Source organism: Cetorhinus maximus, chromosome 5 (assembly GCF_964194155.1).
Source record: "Cetorhinus maximus chromosome 5, sCetMax3.hap1.1, whole genome shotgun sequence".
Lineage (NCBI taxonomy): Eukaryota > Metazoa > Chordata > Chondrichthyes > Lamniformes > Cetorhinidae > Cetorhinus > Cetorhinus maximus.
Window position 1 is genome coordinate 109,976,195 of NC_135883.1, and position 19,507 is coordinate 109,995,701.

Sequence of the window (19,507 nt, forward strand, 5' to 3'; positions counted from 1 at the left end):
ATAACTTTGCTTTATTCATTTATGATCTTTGCCACTTGTAAAACTTCCTTTTTTCTCTTTGAAATTCAACAGCGAAAAATTCAACTCCTCATTTATCTCCTAATGCAAATTCCTATTCATATTGTATCGACTGGTATCCTATCTTAGTTGTTCATCTCAACTTCAAATTGCCTGCTTTTACACCTAACCCTTTGATGATTTAAACCTTGCAGTCTGACGGTCTTCAGTTTAATTAAATTAGTCTCACACACACACAAACATACACACAACCCCCACAAGCCTGCTTCACAGTGTCCCACAGTAATATTTGAAAAATGGTATTTTCTTTACAGAACAGTGGATTTAGTGTATGAGAATCAAATAAGTACATGTCAATTGCTTCCTTACATGTACGGGGTTTCTGGGGACCTTGTGAGAGGTGGTGAATGGACAGATATTACAATGCCTATGCTTGCAAAGGAGGTTGTTACCTGAAAGGTAACAGAGGAGTGAGCCAGTGCATCATGAAGGTAACAGTACCTTCAGAAAATAGAGAGCGGAGTTCTATTTGGTATTGGGATTAGGTTGGGAGCTATGTAAATTACTGCAATGTGTAATGTGAATGTAAACAAATTTATAAAAGATATGCAAGTACTATACATCTAAGAAAAAACAGTTCCTTCTAGTTACTTGGCAACATGGAAGCATTACAGACTCAAAAAAATAGCATTTTTCTGATTTGCCCCAAATCACTTGGAATAATTCGAAACAAATCAGAAACAAAAACTCTCAAATGTCTGAGGAGAAGGCAAAAAATCAAAGGAATTTTCGTCAGCATCATTTGTTAAAGCATAGAAAGAGCATTTTAAACATAAATAGATCATCAAGAACCTGGAGTCCCAAACATCTTAATTTATGCTAAGATTTGTTTGCAACTCTAGGTTACCTATTGGTTAAAAACTTAATAAATGCAACATTTTAAGTAATTAAATGTTTCAATTAGGAAGAATATCCAATAAGTGACATCCAATGTTTACTTTGGTACAATCATACAAATACCCTAAGCTGCTGTATAAAAGTACTTATCTTAAGTCTCAATAGGGATTGGTATTAAATATTCAACTGTGAACATAGTTGCAGTCATCTGTGATCACAGATGACAGCTGAAAGTTTTTCGCCGCCAGCACAAGATCTGTTGTGTTGGTCCCAGCTGCAAAAGAAAGCACTGTTTGATTCAAACTAGAAAGCTAAACAGATGTCTGAAATTTCCCAGCAGTAACTGCAACCAGCATGGAGACCTAGCTGATCTATGTGCCATATCACTTAAGAGCTGAGTGGGCAAGGAGATGGGCTTCATTAATTCCTAGCCTAAGGAATACATGGAGTTGGCTGGATTTGTGCAATATTTCACAACTTTTATAATGCTAAAGTGACTGTCAACAACTAATAAGAACACTTTGCATCTAGTGTTAAGTATTGATGGGAAATACATGTAAAAATAAGAAGCATGTTAAAAACCTAAGGATTTAATAGGTTCCGGAAACCACAGTGTAAAGGTGAATGGAGTAATGTCTCAAATTGGAAGATAAGAAATCATCATATACTTCATTGGTGAATTAACAAAATGGTCCCTTTATACCATGTTATTTAAAGATGAATATAATCACTACGAAGCTTATTTACAGAGAATAAGTAATTTGGCTGTTTGCTTCAAATTTTTGTACTTACACTGCAGCATATAGAAGTTTTCATAAAAGTCACTTGTACAGGAAAATGAGGTGGCTGGTAATGTTAACTAAGGCCAAAGCTATTTAAATGAGGCTAAAGACAATGGGTTAACAGCCAGAAGTTGTGACCCAAATCAGTATCATTGGCATATGTAGAATGTGTTATAACGCAGCAGATGATGTGTGCCAGGCAGGTCAAATCCACGAGGGGAACTTGATCATGTGGTCACAATGGTTTTGCAATGGTTTTGTATAACAAGCAAATACATTTGTCTACAAATTACTACTATAATAACTCCTAAAACCCCTAATTAATCTGGCTTCCAGTTGCATCCCCGTTAAGGCAACAGTGAAAAAAATAGATTTTAAACAGATCCAGGCAAGTCAACACAATACCCTGGACAGTAGAATTCAAAGTGGCGTTTCCCAGCTTCGGTTTCTGTAGACAGCAGGCTTAATGCACAAATACTGGAGACTTCTCACATTTCTGGTAGATCTTACAATGCCTTCCCTGACACAGCTTCATTCTCCTTGATACATGTTTCTCCCTTTTAATGTAAATTCCATTGTTCCCATATGTCTTTGGAACTTTATCTTTCTCATTATATAAATCTTTTCAAGGTGCTAAAATTATCAGTAACCTTTGGGAAAAATAAACACGCTGCTTGGCCTACTTCTCTGGCTAGGAGTAAACATCCTACCATCTCTGAAATTTAAATTGCCCTGATTTATCTAAAAATGCAAATTCTCCTCACCTTACATTCTAACACTTCAGCCATGTTAACGTAATTAGCATTTCAAATCTAGCTTCTTTTGATGAGTCATAGTCTACATGTGGCTCCAGGCCTACAGCAATGTGGTTGACTCTTAAATGCCCTCTGAATAGGACAATTAGGGATGGGCAATAATCGCTGGCCCATGAACGAAAAAAACCCCAGAATCTCAGTAGTTCTCTCTGAATTACTCCCATGCCACATGCTGGTGAAAATGAGCATGTGAGTGAGGGAGAGCAAGAGAGAGAGAGAGAGAGAGAGAGAGAGAGAGAGGCATGCGTGAGGCAGCACACCTGCAAGAGGAGTGAGCGCCTGTGAGAGAGATCACACAAGAGAGAGAGCACACACAAGACAGCATGCGAGAGCGAGCGGGTGTGAGAGCGCATGTGCATACAAGAGTGAACAGTTAGCTCAAGGGGCCAAATGGCTTACTCCTAATTCCTATGTTTGTTCGTATTCAGAGCTATGAAAAGGGATAACATGCTAGAAGGATCATCAAATGAGGCCATACGAGTTGAACTGGAGAACAAATAAAAAGGGGCTAATCAAATTGCTCGGAATGTACTACAGGCTCAAAAACAGTCAGAGGGAAATACAAGTACATGTAAGGACGGTGGTGTAATGGTTATGTCACTAGGTTAGTAATCCAGAGGCCCAGGCCAATGATCTGGGGACATGGGTTGAAATCCCATCACAACAGCTGGCAGAATTTAAATTCAATTAATAAATCTGGAAAATAAAACTAGTCTCGGTAATGGTGACCATGACAACTATCATCGATTGCTGTAAAGAGCCATCTGGTTCACTAACGTCCTTTAGGGAAGGAAATCTGCCGACCGGACCCGGTCTGGCCTACCCGTGACTCCAGACCAACAGCAATGAGGTTGACTCTTAACTACCCTCTGAAATAGCCGAGCAAGTCACTCAGTTCAAGGGCTATTAGGGATGGGCAACAAATGCTGGCCTTGCCACATCCTGCAAAAGGATTTTTAAAAAAGCAGATTTCTGGGAATTAGAAAAGCAATAGGTCAGTAATAGTAGGGGGATTTCAGCTACCCTAACATTAACTGAGATGGAATCGTTATAAAAGGTATAGGGATAAAAATTCTTAAAACGCACTCAAGAAACTTTTTTTTAGCCAGTACCTAATACAGAGCATACAGGGTAGGATAAGGCAAAAAAGGAAAGCTTATATCAGTTGCCAAGCATTGAATACTACAGAAAGCTTAGAGTATTGATTAGTGCAAGGGTGAAATTAAAAAGGAAATTACAAAAGCAGAGAGAGCATGAAAAATATTGTCAAGTAAAATCAACAGGGGGAGGAGGGCAGACAGCATTGAAACAACATTGCAGGCAATGTAGTTAAGGAGAGGAGTGTGAAATACTGGATGGGAAAAACAAAGTAGATAGGAAATATTAAGGAGTTTAGCATCTTTGAAAGCGGATAAATCACCAGGCCCAGATAAAATGCATCCTAGGTTGTTAGGAGATGCAGGATAGAAAATAGCGGAATCTCTGACCATCATTTTCCAATACCCTACTGACATGGTGCAGACTGCTAATTATGGCAAACAATGCACCACTGTTTAAAGAGGGAGAAAGGGATAAATCCAGTAATTACAAGCCAATCAATCTAACCTCAGTGATAGGCAAATTACTGGAAAAAATTCTGAGGGACAATATTACTAGTCATTGAGAAAGGCACAGATTAACCAAGGTCAGTCAGCATGGATTTGTCAGGGAAAGGCCGTGTCTGACAACTTGGTTGAATTTTTTGAGGAGGTAACAAGGGGTTTGGACGGTGAAGGTACAGAGAATTTTGAAGTCATCCACAGATACAAGACTCCATATGCAGGAAGCTCGGGACTGGATGTGTGCCGTATTTGGGAATTGAATGGATTTTGGGTCCTAGGCCTAGCATGTACTTATAATTCATAAAATAAAGTATAAAAAATAAATAAAAGGGTTTTATTCAAATTGCTACCCAGGGCACGATGTTAATTTCTATAATTGTATGTTGAGGAAGAATGAGTCTGAAGCCAGCTTGTACCTTAAAACAGGTTTATTTCCAAGGCAGCAAAGTTACACTCTCCCAGTTCCCCCCAGTCAGCCAGCGTGAACTGGTTTATGTACTCTTGCAATGACTCCCTAATCCTTTCCCAGTTGGGGACAGCTGTGCTTAATTACCAACTTAAAGCATGTATTCTATTGCAGCACAATTTCAACATTAACAGATTCCCGTTTTTTTTTGCTTTTAAAAAAAAGTGCATTTCCTTTTCAGAAAAAAACTGAAAATAGAAAAATAAATCACCCATATTAACATCCTGAGTCATTCTTCTGCTAATACCTCCCACAATTTTTCACTACAAGCATTCCTTTTGGTGAAACAATCTGATAATTGTTGGCTTGTATCAACTCACCAGAGCTTAGAGATTTCCTTTTTCTCCACCATTTGTTTAAGACTTGCAACATCAATTCGTAATCTTTTTTCATTCGTACTCTTTGTGGAGTGTACGTTATTCCAAAGGGATCGATTGTCAATACAGCATTCTATTGGAAATTTATTTCATCATTTCCCTCATGTAGTATTTCACCTAACATTTTAGATAAAAAGAATGCTATGTCAACCATCCTCTGCTACCATGTTAATTCCAATAATGTTATGATCCCAGCTGATGTTACTACTGGACAAGCCTGATCCCAGGGTGGAACCCAGCTTGATAGATCCTTAATTTTATTTTTCGTTTAGGTACGTGCAGAGTGGCTACTGAACAGAGTCACAGGAGTCAGCAGTTGAACTTTTAACAAAAGAATAAAACATTTATTAAACAAGAAAAGATTAACTATATTACAATACTCCTTCATCCACAACTATATCTTACAGATATACACAGATTCGGAAGGATAACACAAGTTACAAAAGCTCTTATACTCTCTTAAGTACAGTCCATGTAAATCAATAGGCAATTTGTGGCCAGGCACCCCACACTCAAACACATTCTGACAGAGGCCGCCTCAAACAGATGCTATGGATCTCTCCTCAACTCTGCCCAGATGCTTGTCACACCATGAGGCAACTGGTCTCACTAAACTCCATCTTTCACGCGAGGGTTTCCAAACTCCACTCTCGAAGAACTCGCTCTGGAATCTTCTCCCAAGCTTTCTCTTCGACGCCTTCCACAATGGTCCACCTCCAGGGTTTTGAAATCTCCTCCCAATGTTCCTCTCCCCTGGATCGCCATGTGCATTCAAACTTTCTTCCACGCACTCTCCCTTGCTGACCCAGCATTGCCAACAGAACACCACTGCTTCATATGTCCATACTAAAGAGTTACAGATCTTCAGCTGTCCTCTTGGATCTTCTGACTTCTCACACGCCTATATCGCATCAAATCTGCGTCCTGCAGCTTTCTCGCTTTAAGCTTGAAACCTTCCTCTCTGGTCACACACGGTAGATTAAGTACCTCAAGTTCAGTCAGTGGTCAGGGTCAGCAGGGTGTGACTGCAAGTGAGGCAGGTAGAGGGATCCTGTGTTCAGGAACAGAGGAGCCTCAGCTCTTGACCTTGTCCAACAAGTACGAGGTACTTGCTCCCTGTGTGGATGAGGAACAGGGCTGTAGGGAGGATGAGCCAGCTGACCACAGCACCGTGGCACAGGAGGCCATTCAAGAGGGGGGAGCAAAAAGACAAGTGGTAGTTGTAGGGGATTCTATAATTAGGGGAATTGATAGCATCCTTTGTAAGCCGGATCGAGAGTCCCGCATGGTATGTTGCCCGCCCGGTGCCAGGGTGAAGGACATCTCTGACCGGCTTGAAAGGATAATGCAGAGGGAGGGGGAGGATCCAGTTGCTGTGGTCCACGTCAGGACAAATAACATAGGTAAGACTAGGAAAGAGGACCTGTCTGGGGATTATCAGGAACTAGGAACTAAATTAAAGAACAGGTCCTCAAGGGTTATAATCTCCGGATTACTACCCGAGCCACGTGCAAATTGGCATACGGACGCAAGAATAAGGGAAGTAAACACGTGGCTAATGGAGTGGTGCAGGAAAGAGGGGTTCTATTTCATGGGACACTGGCATCAGTATTGGAACAGAAGGGATCTGTACCGTTGGGACGGTCTCCACCTGAACCGATCTGGGACCAATGTTCTAGCGAAAAGGGTAAATAGGGTGGTCAATAGGACTTTAAACTAGAAAGTGGGGCGGGGGGGTGGGGGGGGCGGTAAAACTCCAAGAAGTATGACTAATGGGAAGCAAAGCAGCAGGTTAGTGTGTTTGGGGGGAGTGGGGGGGGTGGATTCAACTTCATGGAAAATTATGAAAAAACTGAAAAGAAGGGAGAGCCCAGGAGCGGCTATTAAAGTCCCCAGAACACAAAATAGGACAGAGTGTTTGGAAAGGGCTAGGAATCTAACTTCACGCACATCAGATAAAGGGACGACAATGAGAAAGGGGACGGGAAATACAGGACTGAAGGTGTTGTATCTGAATGCACGCAGTATACGAAATAAGGTAAATGAGCTTGTGGCACAGATTGAAATTGGCAGGTATGATGTGGTGGGCATCACGGAGACATGGCTGCAAGGGGATCAGGACTGGGAGCTAAATATCCAAGGATATACATCCTATTGAAAAGATAGGCAGGTTGGCAGAGGTGGTGGGGTTGCTTTGTTAGTAAGAAATGAAATTAAATGGCTAGCAAGAAATGACGTAGGGTCAGATGATGTAGAATCTGTGTGGGTAGAGTTGAGGAACCGCAAAGGTAAAAAAAACCATAATGGGAGTTATGTACAGGCCTCCAAACAGTAGTCAGGATGTGGGGCATAAGATACACCAGGAGATGGGAAAGGCATGTAAGAAAGGCAAGGTTACAGTGATCATGGGGGATTTCAATATGCAGGTAGACTGGGAAAATCAGGTTGGTAGTGGATCCCAAGAAAAGAAATTTGTAGAATGTCTACGAGATGGCTTTTTGGAGCAGCTTGTGTTGGAGCCCACTAGGGAACAGGCAATTCTAGATTTAGTGATGTGTAATGAGGCAGATTTGATAAGGGAGCTTAAGGTGAAGGAACCCTTAGGAGGAAGTGACCATAATATGATAGAATTCACCCTGCAATTTGAGAGGCATGAGGGAGGAGCTGGCCAGAATTGACTGGGAGATGAGCCTAGCAGGAAAGACAGTGGAACAGCAATGAAAGGAGTTTCTGGGAGTAATTTGGGAGACACAGCAAAAATTCATCCCTAGCAAGAAGAAGCATACTAAAGGGAGGATGAGGCAACCATGGCTGACAAGGGAAGTCAGGGACAGCATAAAAGCTAAAGAGAAAGCATACAATGCGACGAAGAGCAGTGGGAAACCAGGGGATTGGGAAGCCTTCAAAGACCAACAGAGGACAATTAAAAAAGAAATAAGAGGGAGAAGATTAAATATGATGGTAAACTAGCCAGTAATATATAAGAAGATTGCAAGAGTTTTTTAGATATATAAAGGGTAAGAGAGAGGCAAAAGTGGACATTGGGCCACTGGAAAATGACGCTGGAGAAGTAGTAGTGGGGAACAAAGAAATGGCGGAGGAACTGAATAGGTACTTTGCGTCAGTCTTCACTGTGGAAGACACGAGTAACATCCCCAAAGTTCAAGAGAGTTCGGGGGCAGAGGTGAGTATGGTGGCCATTACCAAGGAGAAGGTGCTAGGAAAACTGAAAGGTCTGAAGGTGGATAAATCGCCTGAACCAGATGGATTACACCCCAGAGTTCTGAAGGAGATAGCTGAAGAGATAGTGGAGGCGTTAGTGGTGATCTTTCAGGAATCACTGGAGTCAGGGAGGGTCCCAGAGGACTGGAAAATCGCTAATGTAACCCCCCTGTTTAAGAAGGGAGTGAGGCAAAAGACGGGAAATTATAGGCCGATTAGCCTGACCTCGGTCGTTGGTAAGATTTTAGAGTCCATTATTAAGGATGAGATTTCAGAATACTCGGAAGTGCATGGTAAAATAGGGCAAAGTCAGCATGGTTTCATCAAGGGGAGGTCATGCCTGACAAATCTGTTAGAATTCTTTGAGGAGGTAATGAGTAGGTTAGACAAAGGAGAGCCAATGGATGTTATCTACTTGGACTTCCAGAAGGCCTTTGACAAGGTGCCGCACAGGAGGCTGCTCAGATAGATAAGAGCCCATGGTGTTAGAGGCAAGGTACTAGCATGGATAGAAGATTGGCTGTCTGGCAGGAGGCAGAGAGTGGGGATAAGGGGGTCCTTCTCAGGATGGTGGCCGGTGACTAGTGGAGTTCCGCAGGGGTCAGTGTTGGGACCACAACTTTTCACTTTATACATTAATGATCTAGATGAAGGAACTGAGGGCATCTTGGCTAAGTTTGCAGATGATACAAAGATAGGTGGAGGGACAGGTAGTATTGAGGAGGCGGGGAGGCTGCAGAAGGATTTGGACATGTTAGGAGAATGGGCAAAGAAGTGGCAGATGGAATACAACGTGGGGAAATGTGAGGTCATGCACTTTGGTAGAAAGAAGAGGCATAGACTATTTTCTAAATGGAGAGAGAATTCAGAAATCTGGAGTGCAAAGGGACTTGGGAGTCCTAGTCCAGGATTCTCTTAAGGTTAACTTGCAGGTTGAGTCGGTAGTTAGGAAGGTAAATGCAATGTTGGCATTTATTTCGAGAGGACTAGAATATAAAAGCAGGGATGTGCTGCTGAGGCTTTATAAGGCTCTGGTCAGACCACATTTAGAATATTGTGAGCAATTTTGGGCCCCGTACCTCAGGAAGGATGTTCTGGCCCTGGAGAGGGTCCAGAGGGGGTTCACGAGAACGATCCCAGGAATGAAAGGCTTAACATATGAGGAACGTTTGAGGACTCTGGGTCTATACTCGATGGAGTTTAGAAGGATGAGGGGGGATTTGATTGAAACTTACAGAATACTGAAAGGCCTGGATAGAGTGGACGTGGGGAAGATGTTTCCATTAGTAGGAGAGACTAGGACCCGAGGGCACAGCCTCAGTGTAAAGGGAAGACCTTTTAGAACAGAGATGAGGAGAAACTTCTTTAGCCAGAGAGTGGTGAATCTATGGAATTCATTGCCACAGAAGGCTGTGGAGGCCAGGTATGAGATTTAAATTGTATTTAAGGCCGAGATAGATAGGTTCTTGATTGGTAAGGGGATCAAAGGTTACGGGGCGAAGGCGGGAGAATGGGGTTGAGAAACTTATCAGCCATGATTGAATGGCGGAGCAGACTCGATGGGCCGAATGGCCTAATTTCTGCTCCTATGTCTTATGGTCTCCTTATTTTCACTTCCACAGAACAGGACCTTTTCTAGATTCCTGTCCTTGTCCTTTGACTAGGCTGTCCACTTGGGACCTTTCCTGTTCCACTCGCCTGGTTTTGGGGGCTTCCTTCTTTAGTTTCTGGAACCTGCTTCTGCAGTTCCTTCTCCTGTGACCAGCTTCTCCTGGCAGATGGCTTCAATTTTAGTTTGGGACTTGCTATCTGTCCCTCTGCTGTCTAGCCTCTGGAATCCTGGCTTCAACTGAACTGAAACTGCTTTTATAGTTTTCTCTATCTCTGTGGGGCCTCCTGTTGCCAGGCAACAGCACAGTTTTTAAAAAAATCTTGTGTTTGTTTTAACTTCCCTTCAAGAGTCGTAAAATTTCCTTAGAATGCTGGCACATAAACAAAGCCTAAGACTTGCTGTCTCCATTCAAAAATGAAACTCGATCCCGGTTTCATCTTTTAACCCAGAAATAGAAAAAACTGGAAATTAAACTTAAACTTAAACATATACCTTACACCCAAATACAAATATAACTTACTTAAACTATCTCTATTTCCTAACAATAATTGTATATCTGAAGCTAGCCTGTACCTTAAACAGAGTTACTTCCAAAACAGTAAAGTCACAGACTCCCTCCCAGTTCCCTCCAGTCACCCAGGTTTATATACTCTTGCAATAGGAGGAGGCAGTGGCATAGTGGTATTGTCACTGGATTGGTGATCCAGAGACCCAAGATAATGCTCTGGAGACTAGGCTTCGAATTCTGCCATGGCAATGGTGGAATTTGAACTCAATAAAAATCTGGAATTAAGTCTGATAATGACCATGAAATCATTGCTGATTGTCACATGTTAAAGAAAATCTGCGGTCCTTACCTGGTCTGGCCTACATGTGACTCTTAATAACAAGGGATGGGCAATAAATGCTGGCCTAGCCAGTGACGCCCACATGCAAGTGAACGCATTTTTTAAAAAGTGACTCCCTAATCCTTCCCCAGTTGGGGTCGGCTGTGCTTAATGACCAACTTGAAGCATTATCGACAGCAGCACAATTTCAACATTAACAAGGCAGCTTCAGATGTGACCGGTTTTCAGGTCCTTCTGGATTTTGGGATTGGTAGCAAGACTTTTCACAGAGTCTTAAATGGCAGACTGGTCAGAATCACTGGATCCATGGGATCCAAGGGCAAGTGGATTAAAAATTCTAAAATGCAGGAAGCAAAGGGTGGTTCAAATGTATAGCCAAGGTGGTTCTGTGACTGAACAGCTGTTTCCAGCAGGGATCTGCTCAGTACTACGTTCTTTGCTTTTCATAGAATATTTCAGTGATCTGAACTTAAAAGGAGCAGGCATTAAGAAGTTGGCAGATGATACAAAAATTGTGTGGCTGATAGTAAAGAAGAAAGCAAGAAAATATCAATGAAACGGACTGTACAGGGGCAGATAAGTGGCAAATGGAATTCAGACCCAAGAAGTGCGAAGTAGGTAGGGCAAATAAGGAACAGGAATACACAACTGATTGTAGGACAATGAAAATTGTAGGGGAACATACGGACCTTGGAGTGCATGTCCATAGATCTCTGAAAAGGACTGGCAAATAAATAAGCTGGATAAGAAGGCATTTCCCTTGATTAGCTGAGACTAAGTTATGGTAAAATTATATAAAACACCTGTTAGGCATCAACTACCGTACTAAGTACAGTTCTGGTCACCACATTACAAGAAGGATGTGGTCACACTTGTGATGGTACAAAAGTTGGTTTACAAGGCTGTTGCCAGGAACAGAGAATTTTAGCTATGAGGAAAGATTGGATAGGACGGCTTTGTTTCCTTTGGAGCAGCAGAAAGTGAGTGAGATTTAATTAATGTGTATAAAATTGTGAGGAGTGCAGATAGAATAGCAAGGAAGAACCTATTTCCCTTATCAGAGGTCAGTAACTATAAGGTATATATTTGAAGCAATTGGTCGTATTCATTGAGAGGAGAATTTTTTCACTCAGAAAGTGATGGAACTCACTATCTGAAAGAGTAGTAGAGGCAGAAATTCACATTGCATTTAGAACATACTTGGCTATGCATTTGAACTGCCATGCCCTACAAGGCTACGGACCAAGAACTGAACCATAGGATTAGTTTGGATAGTCTTTTTTGGCTGGCACAAACAAGATGGGATGAATGGCCTCTTTCTGTGCTGCAAATTTCTATTATTCTATTCAAGTGATAAAAATTTTGGCAGGATAGCTGTACTACTGTGATAAATTTTGTAACAAAAAAAGTAATATTAGCAAAGCTTTGGAAGTGCAGGGAATATGTCTTTCTAACAGTTGTCAGACAGAACTTGTGTATTTTCTTACTGTCCATGATCAATGTGTTTTGTAGGTGAGATGGGATAATAAATAAGCTTCTTTATTTTTAAACTCAGAAAAAAGATTGCAGCTGGAATGAGATAGTTCTTGGTGAATAATTATTTTGCAATAAAAATACCTGTTGATGTTCCATCCTTAAACAAAGAGATGTGTGAATTTCCTGGCTTACTGTGAACGTACATACTCAATTAGCTATTGCCTGAGAGTTCATAAGAGCACGGCACAGTTCTATCGTAAAATAAATTTTCTTAGTACTAAATATCTTTGGTTTCTTTAATATTTATGCTCTTTAGTTTAAACCTTATCAGAACACAAAATAATCAGAAAAATAGCATGTTTCATAGTCTCTGAATAGTCCACATCTTCAAATTCTTCAGATAGTGCTCTGAAAAATTGTTTGAATTCTAAACATTCTAGAAACATTTTTTGTTATATTGTTATGAATTTAACAAATTTTCTCCTTACAAGTTACTGTACAGTAAGTTGCCATTTTAAATGGCCCAGTTTTAAGTTGTTCCACTGTAACGTCGATCAGTTAACAGAAGCTTCTTTTTAAAGTTGTTTTGCACCAGGTCTGATGTAGGGCCACGTGACCAGTTTGGCACCATTTTGGAGCAGCCTCTGTCACTCCTTGACTCTTCCTCTTGCTGCTGACCCTCCGGCCCACCTGTGCCACTCCCTGATGCTCCCACTTGCTGTCGACCCTCCAGTTTGTGGCTTACCTCTTGCAAATTGAAGCTGCTCTTCCTGCCTCTCACCGGTCTCTCGCCCACAGCAAGGGTTCAGGAGAGGAAAGCGGCAAGCAGCAGAGGCAAGGAGAGGGAGGTTCACAAAAGGAAAGGTCCACAGCAACTGGGAGAGCCAGATAGCAGGAGAGGCCACAAACCAGGGGGTTGGCAGCGAGAGAAAGGGTCAGGGAGCAGCAGACGCATTGGGAGTGAGAGGAAGGATCAGGGAGTAGCAGAGACCATGAACCTGAGGGTCAACGAGAGGGAGGGTCAGCGAATGGGTTGTGTGGCAAGTAGAGGTTCGGCGAGCAGAATTGGCTGCAAGCAGGAGAGGCAGCGAGTGGAAAGTTCAACAAGCAGGAGGTTCAGCAAACAGGATTGGTGGCAAGCAGGAGTTAAGTAGAAAGTTAGCATTTTTCTTTTATATTGTTAAATTTATTTTATTTAAAAAGTTATTTAATTTATCAATTTAGGAATTTAGCAATGTAAAGTATTTCAACTTACAGAGTATAAAGTTTTAATTTTTTTTCTGATGGTAAAGGTCTTATAGAACCTTACAGAATGTTCTTATGCTTGTACGTACAACAGCTTTTCCATTGGTTTTATTGGGAAAATCGGATTTACAAAGTTGTTTCACTTAAAGCTGCACTTTTCAGGATTTCAGGAACACAACTTCAAGTGTGGGCTTACTGTACAAGATCGAAATTAATGGAAAGGGGGAATACAGCTTTTTATAAAAGGCAATGTGGCAAAGAGGTTTTTTTTGCAAAATAATTATTCACCAAGTTTTCACAAAATACAATTACTAATTAACTTATTGTTGTGAATCTCAATATTAACCTGAATTTTTTACCTAGAAATTGTTCAACATACCAAGGAAATCATCATATTCCAAGAGTGGATCTGCTTAGCTGATACCACTCATAATTCCAAACAGCAAGTTTGGCAGGAAAAACATATGTTAACCTAGCTTTGATACCTGAATGTCTACAGGATGCTGTTGGCTTCTTAAAACAGTAACTAGAGGAATTCTGCTGCATATCAATAAAATTCACGCAATGCATTATTAAGGAATTAATTTACAGCTCCTGAACATGATTCAGGAACAAACATTGTGCTAACTATTCCATCTGGTGGATGTCCTTAAAGAAACATCAGGGGTTTGTATTATCCAAGCACATCTATGCTCGTCAAATGGTGTGCTTCAAACTGTAATGATCCCTTTCGTCTCAAGATTATTCTCCATCGGTACAAACCAAGAGCATAAGAAATAGGAGCGGGATCATAGGGCCCCTCAAGCCAGCTCCCCCTTTCAATATGACCACGGCTGATCTTCTGCCACAACTCACTCTCCATGCTGTTTGATTCTGAGACACCAAAAATCTGTCAAACTCAGCCTTAAATATATTCAATGACTAAGCATCCATAATCCTCCGAGGATAGAAGATTCCAAAGATTCAAAACCCTTTGAGTGAAGAAATTTCTCCTCACTTTAGTGCTAAACAACCTGCCCCATGAACTTGAAAAATAGCTTTTAAAAACAGGCAAGGGGAACATATAAGTAGCTACAATGTAGGACAAAGTATTCAAAAGAAAATATTGTTTGCCTGTGATAAAGGTACGGCAATAATCATAGGTGATTTTAATCTACATGTGAACTGGAAAAATCAGATTGGCAGTGTAGCCTGGATGAGGAGTTCTTAGAATGCTTTTGAGCAGCATGTTCTGGAACCAACCAGAGAACAGGTTATATTAGATTTGGTATTGTGTAACGTCACAGGATTAATTAATGAGCTCAGAGTAAAGGTGCTGCTAGGTATCAGCGACCACAATATGACTGAATTTTACAAGAGTGGGTCTAAGGTTAGTATCTTAAGCTTAAATAAGGGCAACAATCTGGGGATGAAAGCAGAGCTAGCTGAAGTGAAGTGGAAAGCTATAAAGAAACATTTTAAGGGGAGGACAGACCACGCGTGGTTAAATAAAGAAGTTTAAGAAAGCATCAAACTTAAGGAAAAAACATACAACTCCGCAAAGGTGAGTGGCAGAACAGATTACTGGACAGAATATAAAGAACAGCAGAGAATGGCTAAAAGGTTAATCAGGAAAATGAAATTAGAGTACGAGTGAAAGCTAGCTAGAAATGTAAAAACAGATACTTATAAAAGGAAAAGAGTAAGTAACGTGAGTGTTGGTCCTTTTGAATGTGACAGTGGAGAGTTATTAAGGGAGTGGTGAAAGAAATAAACAAATATTGTGCTTCTGCGTTCGCTTTTTAAAAAATATTCATTCACAGGATGTGGGCTTCGCTGGCTGGGCCAGCATTTATTGCCCACCCCTAGCTGCCTTTGAGAAAGTGGTGGTGAGCTGCCTTCCTGAACCACTGCAGCTTGCGTGGTGTAGGTACACCAGCAGTGCTGTTAGGGAGTTCCAGGATTTTGACCCAGCGACGGTAAAGGAACGGGGATATATTTCCAAGTCAGCATGGTGAGTGACTTGGAGGGGAACTTCCAGGTGGTGGTGTTCCCATGTATCCTTGTCCTTGCCCCTGTCCTTCTAGATGGTAGTGATCGTGGGCTTGGAAGGTGCAGTCTAAAGTGTCTTGGTGAATTCCTGCAGTGCATCTTGTAGATGGTACACACTGCTGCTACTGTGCGTCGGTGGAGGGAATGAATGCTTGTGAATGTGCTTGTGAAAGTGGGCTGCTTTGTCCTAGATGGTGTCAAACTTCTTGAGTGTTCTGGGAGCTGCACTCATCCAGGCAGGTGGGGAGTATTCCATTATACTCCTGACACGTGCCTTGTGGATGGTAGACAGGTTATGGGGAATTACTCGTTGCACGATTCCTAGCCTTCGACCTGCTCTTGTAGCCACAGTATTTATATGGCGAATCCAGTTCAGTTTCTGGTCAATGGTAACCCCCAGGTTTGTGGGGGATGGTAATGCCACAGAACATCAAAGGATGATGGTTGGATTCTATCATGTTAGAGATGGTCATTGCCTGGCACTCATGTGGCATGAATGTTACTTGCCACTTGCCAGTCCAAGCCTCGATATTGTCCAGGTCTTGCTGCATTTGGACATGGACTGCTTCATTATCTGAGGTGTTGCGAATGGTGCTGAACATTCATCAGCAAACATCCCCACTTCTGACCTTATGATGGAAGGAAGGTTATTGATGCAGCAGCTGAAGATGGTTGGGCTGAGGACACTGCCCTAAGGAACTCCTGCAGTGATGTCCTGGAGCTGAGATGACTGACCTCCAACAACCACAACCATCTTTCTTTGTGCTAGGTTTGACTCCAATCAAAAGAGAGCTTTCCCCTGATTCCCATTGACTCCAGTTTTGCTAGGGCTCCTTTGATCAAATGCGGCCTTGGTGTCAAAAGCAGTCACTCTCACCTCACCTCGGGAGTCCAGCTCTTTTGTCTATGTTTGAACCAAGGCTGTAATGAGGTCAGGAGCTGAGTGGCGCTGGTGGAACCCAAACTGGGCATTAGTGAGCAGGTTATTGCTAAGCCAAGTGCCAGTTGATTGCACTGTTGATGACCTCTTCCATTACTTTACTGATGAGCAAGAGTAGACTGAAGAGGCGGTAATTGGTCTGGTTGGATTTGTCCTGCTTTTGTATACAGGACATACATGGGCAATTTTCCACAGAGCCGGGTAGATGCCAGTGTTGTAGCTGTACTGGAACAGCTTGGCTAGGAGCACGGCAAGTTCTGGAGCACAAGTCTTCAGTACTATTGCCAGAATATTGTCAGGGTCCATAACCTTTGCAGTATCCAGTGCCTTCAGCCGTTTCTTGATATTATGTGGAATTAATCAAATTGGCTACAGCCTGGCATCTGAGATGCTGGGGACCTTCAGAGGAGACAGAAATGGATCATCCACTCGGCACTTCTGGCTGAAGATGGTTGCAAATGCTTCAGCTTATCTCTTTTGCACTGATGTGCTTTGCTCCTCCATCATTGAGGATACAAAAGATACTACAGAGGAGACAAAAACATTCCAGTAATAGCTACAAATCAGGAGGCAAACGGGGGAAAGGAACTTGGTGAAATTGAAATTACTAGGGAAATGGTACTGAGCAAATTGATGCATCTGTGGACTGGCAAGTCTCCGGGTCCCAATGGACTACATCCTATGGTCTTAAAAGAGGTGGCTAATGAGGTAGTCGATGGACTGGTGTTAATTTTCCAAAATTCTGGAATAGTTCCATCAGGTTGGAAATTAGCAAATATAACCCCTCTATTCAAGAAGGAGGGGGGAGGCAGAAAAGAGGAAACTATAGGCCAGTTAGCTTGACGTCTGTCGTGGGGAAGTTGTTAGAATCGATCATTGAGGAGGTTATAGCTGGGCACTTAGAAGAGCTCAAGGCAATTGGAAAGAGTCAGCATGGTTTTGTGAAAGGAAAATCATGTTTAACCAATTTATTGGAGTTTTTTGAAGGAGTAATATGTGCAGTGGATAAAGGGGAGCCTGTAGACGTACTGTACTTGGATTTCCAGAAGACATTTGATAAGGTACCACATCAAAGATTATTACGGAAAATAAAAGTGCATGGTGTAGGGGGTAACATATTAGCATGGATAGAAAATTGGCTGGCTGGCAGAAACTAGAGTATGCATAAATTAGTCTTTTTCTGATTGGCAGGATGTGACGAGTGGAGTCCCACAGGGGCCTCAACTTTTTACGATTTACATCAATGACTTAGATGAGGAGTTTGAAGACATGGTAGCTAAATTTGCATATGACACAAAGATAAGTCAGAAAATTTGTTGTGAAGAGGACATGAGGAGGTGCAGATGGATATAGATAGGTTGAGTGAGTGGGCAAAGATCTGGCAAATGGAGTTTAATGTGGGAAAATGTGAAGTTGTTCACTTTGGTAGTAAGGACAAAAAAAGCAGAGTATTACTTAAATGGAGAACGGTTGCATAATTCTGAGTTACAGAGGGTTCTAGTACACGAGTACAAAAAGTTAGTATGCGGGTACAACAAGTAATTAAGAAGGCTAATGGAATGCTATCCTTTATTACAAGAGGGGTTGGACATAAAAATAAGGATGTTATGCTTCAGTTATACAGGGCATTGGTGAGACCACACCTCGAATACCGTGTGCAGTTTTGGTCTCCTAATTTAAGGAAGGATGTAAATACATTGGAGGCGGTTCAAAGGAGGTTTACTAGATTGATACCTGGAATGAGTGGGTTGTCTTATGAGGAAAGGTTGGACAATTTGGGGCTTGCTTCCACTGGAGTTTAGAAGAGCGAGGGGTGATTTGATTCAAGTGTACAAGGTAGACATTGAAAGGGTGTTTCCTCTTGTGGGTGAGTCCAGAACTAGGGGGTGCTGTTCTAAAATTAAGGGGTTCTCTTTTAGGACAGAGCTGAGGAGAAATCTTTTCTCTCACAGGGTTGGGCGACTTTGGAATTCTCAGCCTCAGAAGGTGGAGGAGGAGGGGTTATTGAATATTTTTATGGCAGAGATAGGTAGATTCTTGTTAGGCAAGGGAATCAAAGGTTACTGGGGTTAGATGGGAATGTGGAAATCGAAACACAAGATGATCAGCCATAATACTATTGAATGTCGGCGCAGGCCTGAGGGGCCAAATGGTCTGCCCCTGTTCCTATTTCTTATGTTCTTATATTTTGCATTAAGTTTTTTTCCCATGCACTATATTCCTTGTATTAGCTCAGTGACAAGATTTATTGGACCAAGATGTCATCCTTTCAAATTCCAACATTGTTTGATATTAGCGCTATAGAATTTTAATTTGCTAAATGGGTGTAAATCTGCCATCCATCATAGAAACCTTGCAATTTTTTTCCCATTGAAAAAACAAAGGAAAACCAAGCGGTTTCTAAAATAAGCAGCCAATCTGTTGGTTTTACACCCAGGTGAAAAATCTACCTCAACATTTCTTTTAAAAAAATAACTGATTTCGGGATTCGTTTGGCACCGACAAGGCAGTATTTATCGCCCTTAGCTAGCCTAAGCACATAAAGAGTCAACCATTAGTACGTCACATGTAGGCCAGAACAGGTGGGGGTGACAGGTTCCCTTCATTGAAGAACACTGATGCATCATTTGAATTTTTACTATAATCTTGCAGTTTTCACTGCTATTTTCTGGCACAAACAAATTACTAGATTTTCTTTGAATTCAAATTTCACAAATTGTGATTCTGAGATTTGAATTCATCCCATATGGATGCTAGATCAGTATCACAACAACTGAATCACCATGCTCATAATGCTCAGTATCTGGAGTTATCAAACTAATCTGTACAGCAGAAACAATTAAAACGTCAAAATTAATGAAATTAAATTTTACTCATTCTTGCATTCAGTATTTCTTCCCTTTCCTGGTGTCATTCTGTGGGATGTGTTATTTTCAGATTTGGAGGGCTGACAAACAACTAATTTGCAGGCCTCCAAGTGTCAGCTTAGCTCAGTTGGTAACACTCTCATCTGCATCATAGAGGCTTAAGGACTCTAGGTCAGGAACACAAAACATGTCACTTCAGCACAGAGGGAGTGTTGCATAGGTGGACACACTACCTTTTGGTTAAGACATTAAACTGATACAGTGGCTGCCTGCCCCACGGATGTAAAACATTATTTCAATTGACATTATT

At 41.7% G+C, this 19,507-nt stretch overlaps 1 protein-coding gene across 9 annotated transcripts in view; it reads right to left on the bottom strand.

Annotated features, from left to right (window-relative positions):
• usp45 (ubiquitin specific peptidase 45) overlaps positions 1–19,507 on the bottom strand; it is a 191,370-nt gene that overhangs the window by 114,545 nt on the left and 57,318 nt on the right. Inside the window, exon 1 of one of the 9 annotated variants that reach the window (XM_078542309.1) lies at positions 4,900–5,069. The exons of the other annotated variants lie outside the window; for them this stretch is intronic. Coding sequence (XP_078398435.1) covers positions 4,900–4,972 — 73 coding nt within the window. The 5' untranslated portion in view covers positions 4,973–5,069. Of the gene's footprint in view, positions 1–4,899; positions 5,070–19,507 lie in introns of those variants that run through there. 9 annotated transcript variants of the gene reach the window in all.